Raw genomic sequence first — 18,016 nt, 5'->3', positions numbered from 1 at the left:
CCCACCCCATTCCTGTATATGCACACATGCTCTCTCTCTCAAAAATAAATCTTTAAAAAATAAAAATAAAAAATAAATCTCACAACAAGCTTGCATTTAAAAGACAAGTAATGTCAATCTCAGAAAGGCTAATTAATTGTTCAAGTTCACATAGAGATTCAAACACAGCCTGAATTCAAACTCGAGTTGGTGTCATCACAATGCTCAGGTTCTTTACATTATTAGGGTTGCTTCCCAAGTTCAGGAGAAAGAGAGGTCAAAATTAGAGAGGTCTGACTTCAGATTTTGATAAGGTTAGAGAGAAAAAAGGTCATTGTAGCTGGGGCAAAGAATCAGCAGAGTGGAGAATGAACTAGAGAAAGGGTAAGGGAGAGAAATATTGTGGCAGTAGAAATAAGACAAGAAATTATAAATAATCCAGACACGGGCTAAGTGGCTGGCATTCCTTAGAGATTCAATTAATATTAAATCAATGAAAAACTATAAAGGGTGATATAAGTATAGAAAGAAATATATAAGTATAGAAAGAAAAGGGGTTTTAAAGCAAGTGATCCAAACAGGAAATTATTTGATATTAAGAAGAGATTCCATCGCCTTTGATTCTTCTCCTGTATCCCTGTCCTCTCCTCATTCTCCCAAATCTAGTAACAGTTGATAAATTTTCCCTCCAGGATCACCTTCGAACAAATGGCTTCAAACTAGTTTCTGTTCAGGCTCTTACTACGTCTCACCTAGACTACGCTCAATAACCATAGCTTCACTGGCTTTAATGAGTAACTTCTGCCATTCTGATCCACTGTATACCACCATTACCAGAGTAACCTTCCAAAAGCAGTCCAAGGACGACACTCTGCCTGTACTTTCTTAGTGTCCCACTGAACACTCAGGCACTTAGCACACTGGGAGCCAACTGAGAAGACAACACGACTTTGTCTTTCAAATTCTGGCACTGCCACTCAGTACTGTGACACTGGGTAAATTACAAATTACCTGACTCTTTTGAGCTTACCTTCTCATTTGTGGGGAAAAAAAAAAAAAAAGAAAGAAAGAAAGAAAAGAAAAAAATGCCTTTTTTACAGAGTAGTCCTTAAGAACATCATGTAAGTAATGAACTTTAGTGCAGATGCTGGCATACATTAACAGCTCAATAAACAATGCTATTAATCCCTAAATGGTCCATAAGCTTTCTCACACCTAGAACTTTGCTGAGATTTATGTTTTCTTCCACTTTTAACTGCCTGCCAAAAGCCTTCCCGGACTCTGAGCCTACTGCAAATGCCACTTCCTTCATAAAGTTTTTTCTGATCCCCAGAACCAGCATATAAACTCTCCCTGCTCTACACTCTCACGTTTTAGTCACAGAAATTTGAGGCGAATGTGCTAAGAAAATTGGATTTGGAGTCCCAACAGATGAAAATGAATCCTGGCCCACCACACATACTCATTCACTGACCTCAAGCAAGTTAAAGTTTGTTAATGATTCCGAGTCACTCTTTTCATATGCAAATTTGAAGCAACGGAAATTTCATAGGTAAGATGGGGGCAAAGGAGGGGAATGATAATAACCCATACCAGCAGGTTTGTTGTAACGTAATGTGAAAAACAGTTGGCTAGAGTAACTGGCACTCGGTAAGTGTTTAGCTATTATTAACTATCCATTACTACTTGCTTATTAAATTCTATGTCATAATTCAGATATACTTGATCTTACGCAGATGACAGCATGACAGAACTGAGAAAGGAACTCCTACTTCAGCCCTGAATTTAAATAATTAATTTAAATACAGGAGATACCATAAAGCAAACACCCAAATATAGGGAATTACTTAAAATTAAGAACAGAACCCTAATATTCCTAATAATATAAATAGTGGAAGGTTTCTCTGAGTCAGCTTGTAAAAAGGTAAAATAAAGAGAACACAGGTAAAAGCTGCCTAACAGTGCCTGGCAGCAGAAGGTGCTTAATAAATAGAAGATAGCCCTCACCCATTTTGGTGCCTTCTGTAGTACTTAGCATACATCAGGAGCTCAACCCGTGTCTATTACTAGAAAAGAGCTCTGTTCTCAGATGTGCCTGCCTCTGTTTTACACAAAATAAGGACCCAAACATTGTGCCCTCCTTGAGTTCTGACACATGGGAGGAATCAAGACAAGTGTTCAACCTAGAAATGTTCACAAAGACAGTCTAGAGCACCCACACACAGAGCTATATTTACAAGTCCAAATGAAAGTGTGGAGCACATTATTTTTTAAAAATCTTCAAAATACAGTGACCTGATCCAGTTAAGCAAAAGTCTGCTGGAGCACTTTTCAAAAGTCTGCGTAGCCTTGAAAAAACAAACAGAAATAGTACTAAGAGAGTCTAAATTCCAACAGTAAATGAAACTCCACTTAAAAATGGTAAATTTTGGGGGCACCTGGGTGGCTCAGTGGGTTAAAGCCTCTGCCTTCGGCTCAAGTCAGGATCCCAGGGTCCTGGGAACGAGCCCTCTGCTCCGCGTGAAGCCTGCTTCCTCCCCTCTCTCTCTGCCTGCCTCTCTGCCTACTTGTGATTCCTCTCTCTCCGTCAAATAAATAAAATCTTTTAAAAAAAAAAAAAAAGGTAAATTTTGGGTGGGAGGTCGGGGTACCAGGTGGTGGGTATTATAGAGGGCACGGACTGCATGGAGCATTGGGTGTGGTGCAAAAATAATGAATACTGTTATGCTGAAAATAAATAAAAAATAAATTTTTAAAAAATGGTAAGTTTTATGTTATACACATTTTATCAAAAATTTTTAAGAAGTTTTTGAAAGGGCATAAACACATTCCATAGCACAAATTTAAATATGAAGTGCAAAACTATTTAATTTGCACAGGGACTGGGATATATAGAGCTAGATTACTGGATACTACTAATTAACATAAACCTCAAAATTTGACAGTATCTATTTTAAAGCCATCACATTCAAGAAAAACTGAATTACTGCCAAGAACCTCCAAGCTGACAAGGCTAGTACTATACGCAATGTAGATATTACCTGTAAACAGTTAACAAATTCAAGGAATTATGTTCTTCAGCTGAAAACTGATACTGATTATCTTGCATGTAAAGATGAAAAAGTTACACTATATTTCACAGAAGAAAATCGATTTATCAAAACTTCCCCACTATTCTTTATCACAATTTAAATTGTAAGCTGAAAAAAAAAATTCTATAACCTGTATCTTTGTTATAGCCAAAGTAATGCTCTTAATCCTATAAATACAGTACAATTAAATGAGCTTCTTCTTTCCAAGTAAATCATATTTATTCCAATTATAGTGTCACTGCTCAAAACAGTAAGCTTACTACGTCATACAGAGTTTCTTGATCTAACTTCAGTTATCATAAAGCTTCATCTCACTCGTCTCTTACTATTGTTATAGCACTGAGAATACTCTGCCCTAACTGCTGAAGGTTCTGGCTCCTGTTAGTCCTTCATTCATTCCACAAATATCCAGTGAGCATTTACTACATGCCAGACACTGTGTTGAATCCTGGGACTCAACAAGGTAGGTATGGTCAAAAACACATTTAGAACACATTTTCCTCTCCACCAAGATTTTTAAATACCTAAAAAAAAATGACATTTTATGATTTCCCCAAAGACCTATTTCTGAATTCAGAAGGCTGAACCAACACATGAAAAAAGTGACATTTCATAATCTCCAAAATGACAACTTCAAAGGGCTTAGTGCACTCTCAAAAGGCATCCTGAACAAGTCCATCTTCTTTTCCTGGTCTAATCATTGTTTCTTTCTTGACTTCCTTTCAAATGTAACTTGGAAAAATTCCACAAACATTTACTTCCTTGTTTACAGTCGTATAAATGAGAAAACCTAAAGAACACCATATACCAAACGAAACCGAGTGGGAGAGGACTCAGCTTTTCTGAGCACTGCAGTACAGCTCCACAAAGGTTAGGCCACACTCACTTGGAATAGGTGTCTACGGCCTCATCCTTCTTCACTTCTGTCTCACCCTCTGTTTTTGTGCCTTTATTTGTTTCATCGAGCCAATCTGACACATGTTTAAGAGCACATTCAACAGTAGACACCATATTCTGAACAGCTTCAAGTTCCTCTGGAGATGGATAGATTGTTGAATGTTTCACCATAACATGGCGATCATCATTGGCAAAAGATCTAATAGATCTCTGTCAAAAGAAAGAAAACAATTACTTCAATAAAAGTAATGTTACCTGAAAAGTATGATAAGCAAATATATTAAAATACATATATGTATTTCAGTCAAGTCATAGCATTGTCAAACTACTGCAGAAACAATTAATGTTGAGACAACAAAAAATTGCACAGAATAGAAAGTAAATCATCATTCTACTGAACTCCACACTAGAAAATTAGCGATTTTTCATTCTTATTTTGCTAAGATTCACCCAGGTCACTTTCCGCATCATGTACATGCTACCTTTTAGCTGAATCTAGTATTTTGAATACCGATACATACAGGCGATCTTTGAAAAAGGTCATCTGTATCACACATCGTCTGCAAGAAAAAGATACTTCCTAGCTTTGACAAAGTATCTAGGAACCATGATGGTGACTTGTGATAGCCAGTCACTCCTTTCCAAACTGCTGAAGAATTATGCAACTTGAAAAATTGAGATTTCATAATACAGTAATAATATAAAATACAAAGATATGTGTCAACACTATAGAAAAACTGTGGGTAACATCAGTACTCTATTTACTATTTGGCATTCACACCCTTGGTGCAAGGCCTTAATTTTTAAAACAGATTAGCAGAAAACATCCCAAACTCCAAAATGGGGAAAATACATACTACAAAAGAATCAACTCCCCAAAGTAATTTATGAATGTATTACATTCTCAATCAAATCCTCTCAAGATAGCTTTACTTAATATTCAACAAAAATCATTTTAAAGCTCATTTGGAGAAAAAAAATCAATAAAAATATCAAGAAATATTCTACAAAGATGGATGAGTGGTACCATTATACTAAAACAAAATACCAAAAATTTTAAAAGCAGTAATTAAAATGACACGCTGGCCCAGAAATCAGTGGAGCAGATTAAAGCCTAGAAATAGAATGAATTTCATGAAAATTTAATAGAGCAGATCCTTCACACTCATGAGTCACACTTCCAGAAACTTTTGAATATTTCCAAATTTACAAATACCATGAAGACACTTGTACCAGTACACCGCAAAATGAACGGGGATAAGTTGGTGAGTTTCCATAAAGCCCAAAGTATTCCACTTAAAGGATGGCTACAGTGTCTTTACTTAAATGAACTAATATGCCAGTAGATGGTAAATATTTTGTTCTAAAGTCTACCACAAACTAAAATATTCTCAAGTCCTTATCAGTCCTGCCTCTTGTTTTATTTGAATATTAATGTGTAAAAATCACACTAGTTTGAACACTAGTTAATTAATACTACAGTATTACCGTCCCCTATAAAATGAAGCACTCTATAGCTAAAAAGGTAAGTAAACCTTTGAAACCTTCAATTATTATAAGGACTCAAATCAATCACAGAGCTTTCCTTTTTTTCTAGATACAATCCATTTCTGTCTAGATTTCTGCCTTGCTCACAGTCCACAACCAGTTTTCTAACTGGAATCTTTTGCCGCAAAGAAACCAACTTTTTACTCACTTCTTGAAATTACTCACATATCCCAAAATAAGTAACAAGAAAACAAAAAAGCCATATAACAAATTGGAGATGCAAGGTTGTTCTAGAGAAAAATTATTAAATTATTTGAAATTTAAATTATTAGAATTTATTAAATTATTAGAAATTTACTAATTTTTTAGTTCTGAATGGTGGAGAAAAAAACTGTTAACTTGGGATCGTCTCTGTCATTTAGTTTTATGGTGAGTTACTAATTTATTTAGTTAGCTAAATTACTCAGCCCTGCACACTGGCCTTCCCTTAACAAAATGACATACTGTGACATACCACCACCGGTCTTATTTACCCCAACAAGGTCCAAATGGACTTAAAGATTTTTTTTTTTAAGATTTTATTTATTTATTTGACAGAGAGATCACAAGTAGGCAGAGAGGCAGGGAGAGAGAGAGGGGGAAGCAGGCTCCCCACTGAGCAGAGAACAGATGCGGGGCTCAATTCCAGGACCCTGAGATCATGACCTTAGCCAAAGGCAGAGGCTTAACCCACTGAGCCACCCAGGTGCCCCTTAAAGATTTAAAAAATTAAATTAGAAATAATATGCAGAAACAGAAAGTTGTCATTCAGCCCTAAGATCTAAGGTGTAAGGCAATAGGAAAAACTGGAAAACACCTACCAACCAATTAAATTTTAAAAACACAAAATTATGTAAACACCAGGAAATCTAAACTAAATTTAAAATGAATAAACTAGGAAAGGAATTTTTATCAACTATGACAAATGACAGTAAAAAGCAATTAAACTATAAGAAAATCAAGACTATAATAAATAAATTTATTTGAAGAAATGGAAGTCACAGTATCCTTTCTTAAACCTCACCTAAAACGAAATGACAGAGAAAATCCCAAGTTAACTAACATTTTTCCCCACCATCCAGAATTAAAATATTTGGGGAATTTCTTCTCTAAGAGCAAGTCAACTAAATTATAATCCTTAGAACAAATTTTTTAAAAAATCAACTAACACTTAAAGAAATACCATCAGACTTGCTAAACAACATATTTCAAACATACTGATGATTAATATTTTTGTGCTTTTTCTCCCACTTATAACATCTTTTTTAAGTCTTTTCTCACTTATACTTAGGGAAAAAATTCACACAACATCCTCCAGAACCAAAATACTAGAAGAAAAAAAATCAACACATTTTACCAGCTGAAACACTAGGCACCAGAGATTATGATCTCATCTAACATCTCATCTAATTTGAGTATGAACTTTCCACAAAAAAGCAAGATTTACTTGAGGTTAGGTTCAGTGCCCCCCAATACTAAACACTTAACCCTGTTATTTTAAAAGCATGTGGAAAAGGTAACTTTTGAGTTCAATACTCGAACATTTCATAAAATTCTGCACCATCCGTATCACTCATTAAAGCATTAATTCAAGATTTTTTATGTCCATGGGAAAAAACTGAACTTCAGGTAGAAGACTAGAGAAAAATTATACAATTTCAAGTTCAAGGTCACCTAAGCCATCCTTGTATCAGTTTGCTAATGTCAGTTTTATTAGAAAATATTATTTATGAGCCTTCCCTCCTTTGTATTTAATAATTTATGGCCTGAGGGCTCATGGGGCTTCATCTTGTGGTTTAAAGGGCTCATAATAAATCTGAACTCATTGGCTTTGCTTAAATAGTAGAGTGCCATCTTTATCTGATACACTAGAGCCAAAAATTAACACCATTGTCTTTCACTTGCCTTCACTATTAAATTTCCAATTTTAAACTACTGGAAACTTTTATAAATAAATGAAGGAAACACAAATAATACCTACCATGGTTTTCTATAGCGTTTTAGCTTCTTTTTCCAATCCTTTCCCCACTTTCTTGTCGTCTTCACTAGACACTGTTTTGTGTGACAGTACCTCCTCATAAGCCTGAGTCCCCTGGCAACTCAGAGTCAATATGGCAAAGATGTTTGAAGACTTATTCTCTAGAATACACCTGCAAGAGAAAAAGAAAAACAACTTTTCAAAAATGATTATTTACAATTAGCTTCATATCTGAGTGTGGAGCCCATAAACATGTGATTGACTAAAAAGAAATAATCTTGGAGCACCTGAGTGGCTGAGTCACTTGCCTTTGGCTCAGGTTATGATCCCAGGACCCTGGGATGGAGCTCAGCGGGAAGCCTGCTTCTCCCTCTCCCAAACCCTCTCCCTCTCCCCCCAACCCTCTCTTGCTATCTGTCAAATAAATTTTAAAAGTTAAAAAATTAAAAAAGAAATAATCTTTATAGAGGAAAATGACCTCATTTCAAACAAAATAAGCTACAGTATCTTTTGAAGGCCTGAGGCCAAGAGCCTAAGTGATATGGCCAAAAAAGTAACACTCCTGGTTGTCAAAATGTGGCAGCTGGCTGACTTGCATTCAATGAAATAAATAAATAGACACAGATTCAGCAAAGAAGTATTACCTGAAAAAGTAATACTACTATCCATGGCAACAACACTGCAGTTAACCATAAGATTTTCTATTAGAAATTGGCATTATCTAGACCTATCCAAAGAGCAGATAATATACCTGAAAATACACCACCATTGACTGAGACCATGAAGCTTTTCCACTTGAAATTGCCAGTATATGCTGGCACAATGTTTCTTCCTTAATCATTTTTAGGCCTAAAATTTAGAATGCTTTTTTGGCTCTGTTCCCCTAACTCCTGAGAAACCCTGCCTCCTGACTTCAACCTGTAAGTGCTGTTATCACAAACTCCTCAATCTTCACTAGATCCTGACTTCATTACCCATGGATGACTCTCACCAAAACCCCACTGTGTATATCATCAGCTCAGAGGTCTATCACTATTCTATTACTCCTTTATTCCATCTTTATGAAGTTTTATTCCAGGTAGGGTAAAAGGAAACTCTTCTGAGCACTGATGAAATCCTTATAAAATTATAAGCCAAGATGTTAAAAAAACAAACAAACAAAAGTAGACAGCAACCATCCAATGAGAATACATGCTTAGCTGTGTGGCTATCAGAAGTTATTTACACACCATAGTATGTATAAACTCACAAAAAAAAATAGCTTCCTCAGGCCCCTGGGTGGTTAAGCAACTGCCGTCAGCTGAGGTCATGATCCTGGAGTCCCGGGATCGAGTCTTACATCAGGCTCCCAGAGCTGCAGGGAGTGGGCTTCTCCCTCTGACCTTCTTCCCTTTCATACTCTCTCTCACTATCAAATAAATAAATAAAATCTTAAAAAAAAAAGTAGCTTCCTCTTCATCTCAATATCTTTCCTTTAAATTTCCTTTAAATAAGGAAACCCCCTATACTTCTGTCTGTAAGTTTCCTACTACTATCAGCTGCTCTCTTAAAGAAAAAAATCCTTGGGGCGCCTGGGTGGCACAGTCAGTTAAGCATCTGGGTCTTGGTTTCCACCAAGGTCATGATCTCACGGTTGGAAGATAGAGAGCCACTAAGACTCTCTCCCTGTGCCCCTCGCCCTCCCTGCTCACATGCTCGCTCTCTCTCTCAAATAAATAAATCTAAAAAAAAGTTGTTTAAGTCCTTTTTGAGTTTTTGAAACCAAGAAAGTTACATTTAAGGCTCCCCAATACTGCACATGAAAAAAGAGACCCACAAATGATACTCAGCTGTGACCTACATGCAAAACTATTCCTATCTGGTCATCAACTTCCCTGACTCTACAAAATCCACCTGAAATAAGCTAGCAAAACTTGATTTAAAAAAAAAAAAAAAACATGGAACTAAATTAATCAATCAGACTTACTTTATTATACATATCACACGAAGGTAGGGTGGGAACACAGACATGCTGCAATTCACAGGGTCTTTTCATACAACAAAGTCAAGAAACAATCTAAAACATGATCCCATAGTAAGACACATCTCAAAGATCCTTTTGTATAAAGATCGTACTACACAAAGAAGTCTTCAGCATTTCCCATTCCCAACCCCACTTCACCATTCTAGGGGATTCAGCCATTCAATATTAGCTGTGAATACAGCAGCCAAAAAAGACTGCTATGTGTTCATTTGAGAACTGGCAGCAAAGTTCATGTGCTTCACTCTGTAAAAAGGTAAAGCCAAAAATTCAGCTGTATTAACAAAGTAAACTGAAGGCAGGAAAGAGGGGTGCCTGGGTAGCCCAATCAGTTAACTGCCTTTGGCTCAGGTTATGATCCCAGGATCCTGGGATCCAGCCCCATGTCATGCTCCTTGCTTGGTGGGGAGTCTGCTTCTCCCTCTCTGTCCCTGCTCCTCAAATAAAATAAATAAAATTTTAAAAAGAAATGAAAGGAAAAAGAAAAAGAAAAAGGGAAGAAGCTAAGAAAAAGTGGATGTAGTGGAGAAACTGTGGATCACCAATACCAAAATACAGCATTCTTCAGTCATTTAGCACAGAGAGAACCACTCTACACATAAATCAAGCAGCTTTGGGAACTTCAGAGTATTATAGTATAGTGCAATAATCCATGATAAAAGCAGTGTATCTCAAGATCACATTGTTTGTGCTATAAAAGCAACTTGGAAATCATCTGGCCCAACTTCATCCACCCTTCGATTTACAAATGAGCTAAAGAGATATTAAAGTCACACAACTAACCCAGGGACTCAGGCCTCTTGATCCAGAACCTAAGTTACAGCCCAATGCTTTTCCCCTACTATATCAACCTGAGTGACAAAAAAAAATTTTTTCTTAATTATATTTGGTGTACTGTAAGCAGACAGAAACTGCAACACATTTTTAGAGTTTATCTTAAAAAACAACAACAACAAAAACAATAAAACCCATTAACAGTAGATAAAATTCTGGCCTTGAAATTAAAAAAAAAAATACTCAACTTTGCCATTTAATAGCTATGTGACTTTAGAAAGTTTTAAGACTCAGAGAATCATTGAATTTCTTCGGTTCTCAGTTTCTTTTATCTATGATATAAGGAAATGTTCCACTACTAATTAATAGCTAGTATTTATGTAACTCATATTCTGTACCAGGCACTGTTCTAAAAGCTTTTCATACATTAACTCATTTAATCCTCACAATTTCAATTCCTACCTCCATTCAACACATAAGGAAACTAGAGCATAAAGAGGTAATACAACCTAATTAAAAACATAAGACAGAAGTAGGCAGTAAAGCCAAAATTGTGGTTTTAGAGCCAAACAGGCCTAGATTCAAGCACCAGCCTTGCCACTTCATTTCTCTGAGTCACAGCTTTTTCATCTGGACAATGGGGTAAATAGTATCTACTTCAAACTAAATGAAAAATACCTGAAAGTTTCTGACAAAAAGTATACACTCAATAAATGACTTCAGAAGGGGGGAAAAAAACCTGAAATAGCAAACACTATGTTCACCTTTAAAAACAGAGCCTAGGGGCGCCTGGGTGGCTCCGTGGGTTAAAGCCTCTGCCTTCAGCTCAAGTCATGATCCCAGGGTCCTGGGATCGAGCCCCACATCGGGCTCTCTGCTCAGAGGGGAGCCTGCTTCCTCCTCTCTCTCTCTCTGCCTGCCTCTCTGCCTACTTGTGATCTCTCTCTCTGTCAAATAAGTTTTTTTAAAAAAATCTTTAAAAAAACAGAGCCTAGAAAAATATTAGATGTGCTCTACTTATTAATAAATAAGAGTAGCTTTATGCAACAGGTAGAATGTAGGCACATATGTGAATGTGTAGCACTTTTTCAATCAAGCACTGCTTTTTCAATTAATGACTTCTTTTTAACAGTTTTATGTTTACAGAAACAACTGAGTGGAAAGTAGAGAAAATCCTGTATACCCCTTTCTCCCTACCACAGGGTTTTCCCTACTATTAACATCTTACATCAGTGTGGTACATTGTTACAACTGATGAACAACCAATTATTAACTAAAGTCCACAGTTTACATTAGGGTTCTGTGTTGTACATTCTGTGAGTTTTGACAAATGTATAATGACACATATCCACCATTACAGAATTATACAGGACAGCTTCACTGCCCTAAAAATCCCATGCTCCACCTACTCAACCCTCCCTCTTCTAAATATCATATAGTTAAAACCATACAGTATAAAGTCTTTTCAGATTGGCCTTTTTCATTTAGCAATACGCATTTAAGATTGCTCCATGACAATTCTTTTTATTGCTGAATAGTATTCCAATGTCTGGATGCACCAGTTTATTCATTCACCCACTTTAAGACATCTTGGTTGCTTTCTAGTTTTAGTAATTATGAATAAAACTGCCAAAAATATTCATGTGCAGGATTTTGTGTGGATATAAGTTTTCAAGCTATTTGGGTAAATACCAAGGAACACAATAATGGGATCACGTGGTAAGACAACGTTTAATTTAGCGTTGTAAGAAACTTCCAGGAGCGCCTGCGTGGCTCAGTAAGTTGGGTGTTTGCCTTCAGCTCAGGTTGTGGTCTTGGGGTCCTGGGATCAGACCCCTAGTTGGGATCCCTGCTCAACAGGGAGTCTGCTTCTCCCTCTCTGACCCTCCCCTACTCATGCTTGTCCCTTCTAACTCTTTCTCAAATAAATAAACAAAATCTGGAAGGAAGGAAGGACAGAAGAAGGAAAGAAACTTCCAGACTCCTTCATCCAGCATGGCTGTACCATTTTACATTCCCATCAGCAATAAATGAGGTCCCTGTTGTACCACATCCTCATCAGTATACAGTGTTGTCAAGATTTTGGATTCGAGCCATTCTAATAGCTATGTAGTAATATCTTACTTTTGCTTAATTTGGAATTCCATGATAACATGATGTTGTGTATCTTTACATATACTTATTTGTCATCTGTACATCATCTTTGGTGAGGTGTCCAGATCTTCTACCCATTTTTTGATGGGGTTGTCTGTTTTCTTGGTGTTTAGTTTTAAGACTTCTTATATATTCTGGTAGCAATCCTTTGTCAGATATGTGTTTTGCAAAGATTTTCTCCCTGTGACTTCTCTTTTCATCACCTTAACAGTGTCTTTCATTGAGCAGAAGTTTTTAATTGTATGAAGTCCAACTTATCAACTTTTTCTTCCATGGGTCATCCTCTTAGTGGTGGTATCTTTGTTTTAACTGACCTTTAAAGGTGAGACTACCAGCCCACAAAGCTAGGTTTTTATAGGTATGAATATTAGACCCTTTTCCTACAAGCAAACCTCAAAACTGAAGAGTGACTATGCTCTCTATATTTATACTATAAAACTAAGTCAAATATTTAGGCATTTTTCTGAAAAGCAATTAAGAGAAAACACTAAATATTAAGGCAAATAATTATTACAATACACTTACTTTCTTAAGAAATTCCAAGTAATGTCTTGCAAACACTATGATATAAAAAATCCAGGAAATTACTTACTACTCTCAAAATAGTAGTAGAGTAGAAAACTTTATTTTTTGTTAATACTAATATATGTAACCTCTCCAAAGAGGCTATTTTTTGTTAATACTAATATATGTAACCTCTCCAAAGAGGCTATGTATAAATAAAATATCTGGGTTCTACTTCTTCATTATAAAACATTCACATGTCCACTATATTAAAGATGGGCAAGATAAAATTAGAAAAAGACCTCACTGATACTCCAAGAATATTACTTTAAGATAAATTATATGAGATTTACGACCAAATACACACTAATTAATTGTCTATTGTGTACCTGGCACTATGGTTGGTAGTACAGGGAATACAAACAGGGGATGAATTAACTCAGACACACAAAGGATAAATACTCCTTCCCCAAAACCCTTCAAATAAACTGTCTCTACATGGTGTCATTGAGTTTATGTATAATATTCACATGAGAAGAACATAGAATTTCAGTATTTTCTTCTGGAAATTTCCTAAGGCACACAGGGGAAAGCTAAACTGAAAAACCTATAAATCACATACACCTACTCCAAAAATCTAGCTATTCATCCCTACCCCAAACATCCAGAAGAAGGAAAAGTTCAATCCCACCATATCATTTGAAGCCTTGCAATACTGCAAATCAGGTCAAAAGGCCCTTTATCAATTAACAGTTAAACAAGAGTGATATACCCATGGCTATAATCCTAACATAGAATGGGCTGTTGGAGCCAGCTAAAGTTGAACCAGAACACTTTCTGAATGCATACTGACTGTCCCTGAGCAAGATGGAAAAGATATTAGCAAGTAACCCATCGAAGGAAATGGTCATAGGAAAATGTATTTCCTCACTAAAATAAACAGACACCAGTCCTTCCTAGTCCTTGACAGAACAGTTACATGATAAAACTGTACCACCCTGTTAGATGGCCCATTTGGTTAAAGAACCAATAATTCAATTCATTTCAACAAGTCCTTACTGAGCACCTCTAATATCCAGCCACTATGATGCATCAGTGAGCAAGACAGACAAAAATCCCCGCCTTTGTTGTTTAAGAACAGAGAGGGAAAAACAATGAAGCCATAAATGCAAAAGTAAGTAAACAGTATGTTAGAAGGTGTGAAGTGGTATGGAAAAGAAAGAGAAGAGGGGCAAAGTACTGCTGAGGTCAGCCCTTACTGAGAAGATGACACCCAAGCAAAGAACTGATGAGGTAGGGGAGTTAACCACGCAGGTATCTGCAGAATGAGCATTCCTTTACGAAGTGGACAAACAAGGAGGCCAATGTGGCTGGATAGCAAGAGAAGGGTGAGGAGGAGAAGAAAAGGATAGCAAGGGGGCACCTGGGTGGCTCAGTCAGTTGGGCACATGCCTTCAGCTAGGGTCATGATCCTGGGGTTCTGGGATCAAGTCCCACATCAGGCTCCCTGCTCAGCGGAAAGACTGCTTCTCTTTCCCTCTCTCTGCTACCCTCCCCCCCATCCCGCCGGTTTGTGTGCCCATGCTCTTTCTTTCTCTCTCAAATAAATAAATAAAAATCTTTTTTAAAAAAGAAAAGAAAAAGGAAGGAAGGAAGGAAGGAAGGAAGGAAGGAAGGAAAGAAAGAGAGAAAGAAAGAAAGAGAGAGAGGAAAGGGCAGCAAGGACAGAAGGGTGATAGTGAAGGGCCAGATTACTAAGGGCAGAGGTGAGCAAATTTTTTCTCTAAAGCACTAGGTATTAAATAGCTTTTCAAGCCATGAGGTCATAACTACTCTACTCTGCCTTTATTGTACAAATGTAGCCATAGACAAGATGTGAACAAATGGGAGTGGATCTATCCCAATAAAACTTTATTTAGAGGCACAGAAATCTTGATTTCATATAATGTTCATATCCCAAAATATCAACTTTTTAATTTTTTTAAGCATTTTAAAACATAAAAACCATTCTAAGCTGGCAGGTCATACAAAAACAGGCAGTGGGCCATATTTGTTTCATGGACCAAAGTTTGTCAATTCTTAATACTGGGAGACTTTCCAGTCACTTTAAACACTGTGGCTTTCACTCTGAGTGAGATGGAGAGCCCTTGAAGGGTTTTAAGCAGAGAAGTGATAATATCAGACTCATATTTCTAAAAGGTCACTATGATTGCCATGTTGAAATATATAACAGAGAAGCCAAGAGTGGAAGGAAGGAGACCACTGGGAGGTTTAGTGATCAGATTATGTATATTTTCTGAAAGGAAAGATGACAGGACTTTCCAGCAAAATGGATGTGTGAGTATGAGTGAGCTGAAAGCATGAGGACTAACTTGAAGGTTTTTGGCTTGAGCAGATGAGTTAGGAAAGGTCAAAGGAGAGCAGGTTTGGGGGATTAAGATTAGGAATTCACCTCTGCACATGCTGAATTCCAGATACTGATGTCTTAAGTAGGCAACTGGATATGAACCTATAGTTTAGAAGAGAGGTCTGGATTAGGATATACAGTTGGTATTTTTTGGCATCAAGCTAGCATATAAAGCCACAAGATCACCAAAGGAGTAGGTAAGTACACCAATGAACGGGAGAAAGCAGAAGAGGCACAACTACAGTCAGAGAAGGGATGGCCTAAGACTGTGCTGTTCTGAAAGCCAAGTATAGAAAACTTATAATTACAAGGCAAGCTCCTTGAATTAAAAACAAGAAAAGGGACATAGCATGAGAATGGAAATCCTGAGTTTTGATCCCTCCTTTACTACCAAAGATGTTTCCAAATCAAAGATACCTATATTTTGAAATCTTATACACTACAATGTCTAGCTTTGCCGTGTTTTACTATATTTTTAATAGATTTTCTTTATTTATTTTGACAGAGAGAAAATGAGAGCACAAATGCAGAGGGGAAGAGGCGGAGGGAGAAGCAAGCTGGGGAGGGGCAGAGGCAGAAGGAGAACCAGGCTCCCGGTTAAGCAAGGAGCCCCATGAGGGACTCCATCCCAGGACACTGACCTGAGCCAAAAGCAGACACTTAACCAACTGAGCCACCTAGGTACCCCGTGTTTTACCATTTAGAGGAACTTCACCCTAGCCTACACTATTCTCTCCCCACTCCAGCCCTTCTTTGGGGGAAACTTAACCTTGAGAATGTCAAGTTCCCCTTCAAAAACTTCAATGACTAATTACATATTCAACCAGCGTTCCATTCATCCACTCTGTGTGGCACCGAGGTCCTCCATAATACAACACTAATGTAATCCTTTCCCTGTCCTTCCTCTCATCACTGTAGTTCCAGCCAAAACAAGTATAATGACTCCTCCCCAGAACATCTTGCAATGCACTACTACTAAGTTTTATTTATAATTTTTTAAACTTTAGGGTGCCTGGACTTTAGCCACTGGGTGGCTCAGTGGGTTAAGCCTCTGCCTTCAGCTCAGGTCATGATCTCAGGGTCCTGGGACCAAGGCCCGCATCGGGCTCTCTGTTAAGCTGGGAGCCTGCTTCCCCCTCTTTCCCTGCCTGCCTCTCTGCCTATTTGTGATCTGTCAAATAAATAAATAAAATCTTAAAAAAAAATTTTTTTTTAACTTACTTATATAGAGAGAGTGAGTGAGTGTGTGTGTGTGTGTGTGTGCATGCGCACATCCAAACAGGGGGAAGGGCAGAGGGAGAAGGAGAAGCAGGCTCCCCACTGAGCAGGGAGCCTGATGTGGGGCTTGATCCCAGGACCCCAGGATCATGACCTGAGCCAAAGGCAGACACCAACTGAGCCACCCAGGTGCCCCTACTGCTAAGCTTTTAAAATTAAACCTTTCCCTTACTTGGACTATAACCTCTACTCTACCGTGATCTGTCATTATTCTATCCTTTAACCGTCCATCTCAAGTCTACCTCTCCAAGAAGCTTTACCTAGTACTTGAGATTGATATAATTTCCTTCTTTTAAGACATCCAGCATTTTTTCAACTTCCTAATAACACCTGGCTTCAGTTATTTTTATCATAAGCTCCTTACTGAAGTAACTTACTCTACCTCCACAGCACCGCCTACAATGACCTACACTGAGGGAGGCTCAATATAATTCTGAATTCAATCCTTAGAGAGCACCTAATTGCAGAATTCAAGAAGGTTCCATCTGAAAGGTCACCAACTCTTCCCATATATTTCCATGGCAGTCATCAATACAGTGACTTACAGGGAATTTCTGACTCTTCCTCCATAAACAGAAATTCCATTATTTATTTGACTTATTTCACCCATCTTGGATTAATCCCTCAAACCCTCTCCCATTCTTTCAGGACTTTACCACTTAACTCACTCAAACACACTCACTTTCTACTCCTAGCCTAATTCTTAGCAGTTTCAGTAACATCAGAGATGATTCTTTTAAAATTCTGGGCTTTCCATTCCTTATATTCCTTTCCTCCGATGTTCTCATCTTCTTTCCTACTTTAGACACCCACTCCACCCACTCCCCACCAAGGCTCCTAATCCCCCGGTCCAACACACCTTTCACAATCCCCCACCCTTTTCACACCCTCACTCTGTCCTTACCTGACTGAAATTATACAATCCATCATCTGTCACTCATTTACACCAGCAACTCCCTCTGTTAACCCCTCCTGGCAAAATTCCACACCTGCTTAAATCCAACCTTCGCTATGCCACACCAATAACCCTGGACAGCTGGATGTGACTAAGAAGAGAAAAAAAAAAAATCACATAACTATGCTTATTGGTCTTTTTTCTAAATTCATGATCTATCCTCAAAAGGTCCAACAATCAATAGTTCTCAAACAGTACTGCAACCCTGGAGGATTTGAAAATGTGAGGCAGAGTTTCTTGGATGTCATAATGACTAGTGAGTAATCCTAGTATTTGGTATCCCAGGATGCTAAACATCCTTCAATGTCCAAGAAGCTCCATTGGTGGGGAGGCGGTTGGGGGTGGTGGTGGATAGAAATTCAGGGGCACCCGGGTAGCTCTGTGGGTTAAGCACCTCACTTCAGCTCAGGTCATGATCTCAGGGTCCTTGGATCAAGCCCCGTGTCAGCCC

At 37.8% G+C, this 18,016-nt stretch overlaps 1 protein-coding gene across 4 annotated transcripts in view; it reads right to left on the bottom strand.

Annotated features, from left to right (window-relative positions):
• The window catches only part of STRBP (spermatid perinuclear RNA binding protein), a 143,944-nt gene that overhangs the window by 64,654 nt on the left and 61,274 nt on the right, over positions 1-18,016 (bottom strand). For all 4 annotated transcript variants that reach the window (XR_004277245.1, XM_032306363.1, XM_032306360.1 and 1 more), the window contains exons 2-3: positions 7,477-7,645; positions 3,958-4,178 (exon numbers count right to left, since the gene is read on the bottom strand). Coding sequence is in view for 3 of the 4 variants with exons in the window: in XM_032306363.1 (XP_032162254.1) it covers positions 3,958-4,178; positions 7,477-7,479 (224 nt within the window). In the remaining variant the exon portion in view is untranslated. The remainder of the gene's footprint in view (positions 1-3,957; positions 4,179-7,476; positions 7,646-18,016) is intronic.

This window comes from Mustela erminea, chromosome 12 (assembly GCF_009829155.1).
Source record: "Mustela erminea isolate mMusErm1 chromosome 12, mMusErm1.Pri, whole genome shotgun sequence".
Classification (NCBI taxonomy): Eukaryota; Metazoa; Chordata; class Mammalia; order Carnivora; family Mustelidae; genus Mustela; species Mustela erminea.
Note: the sequence above shows the minus strand (reverse complement) of the source record. Positions and strands in the feature narration are given on the sequence as shown.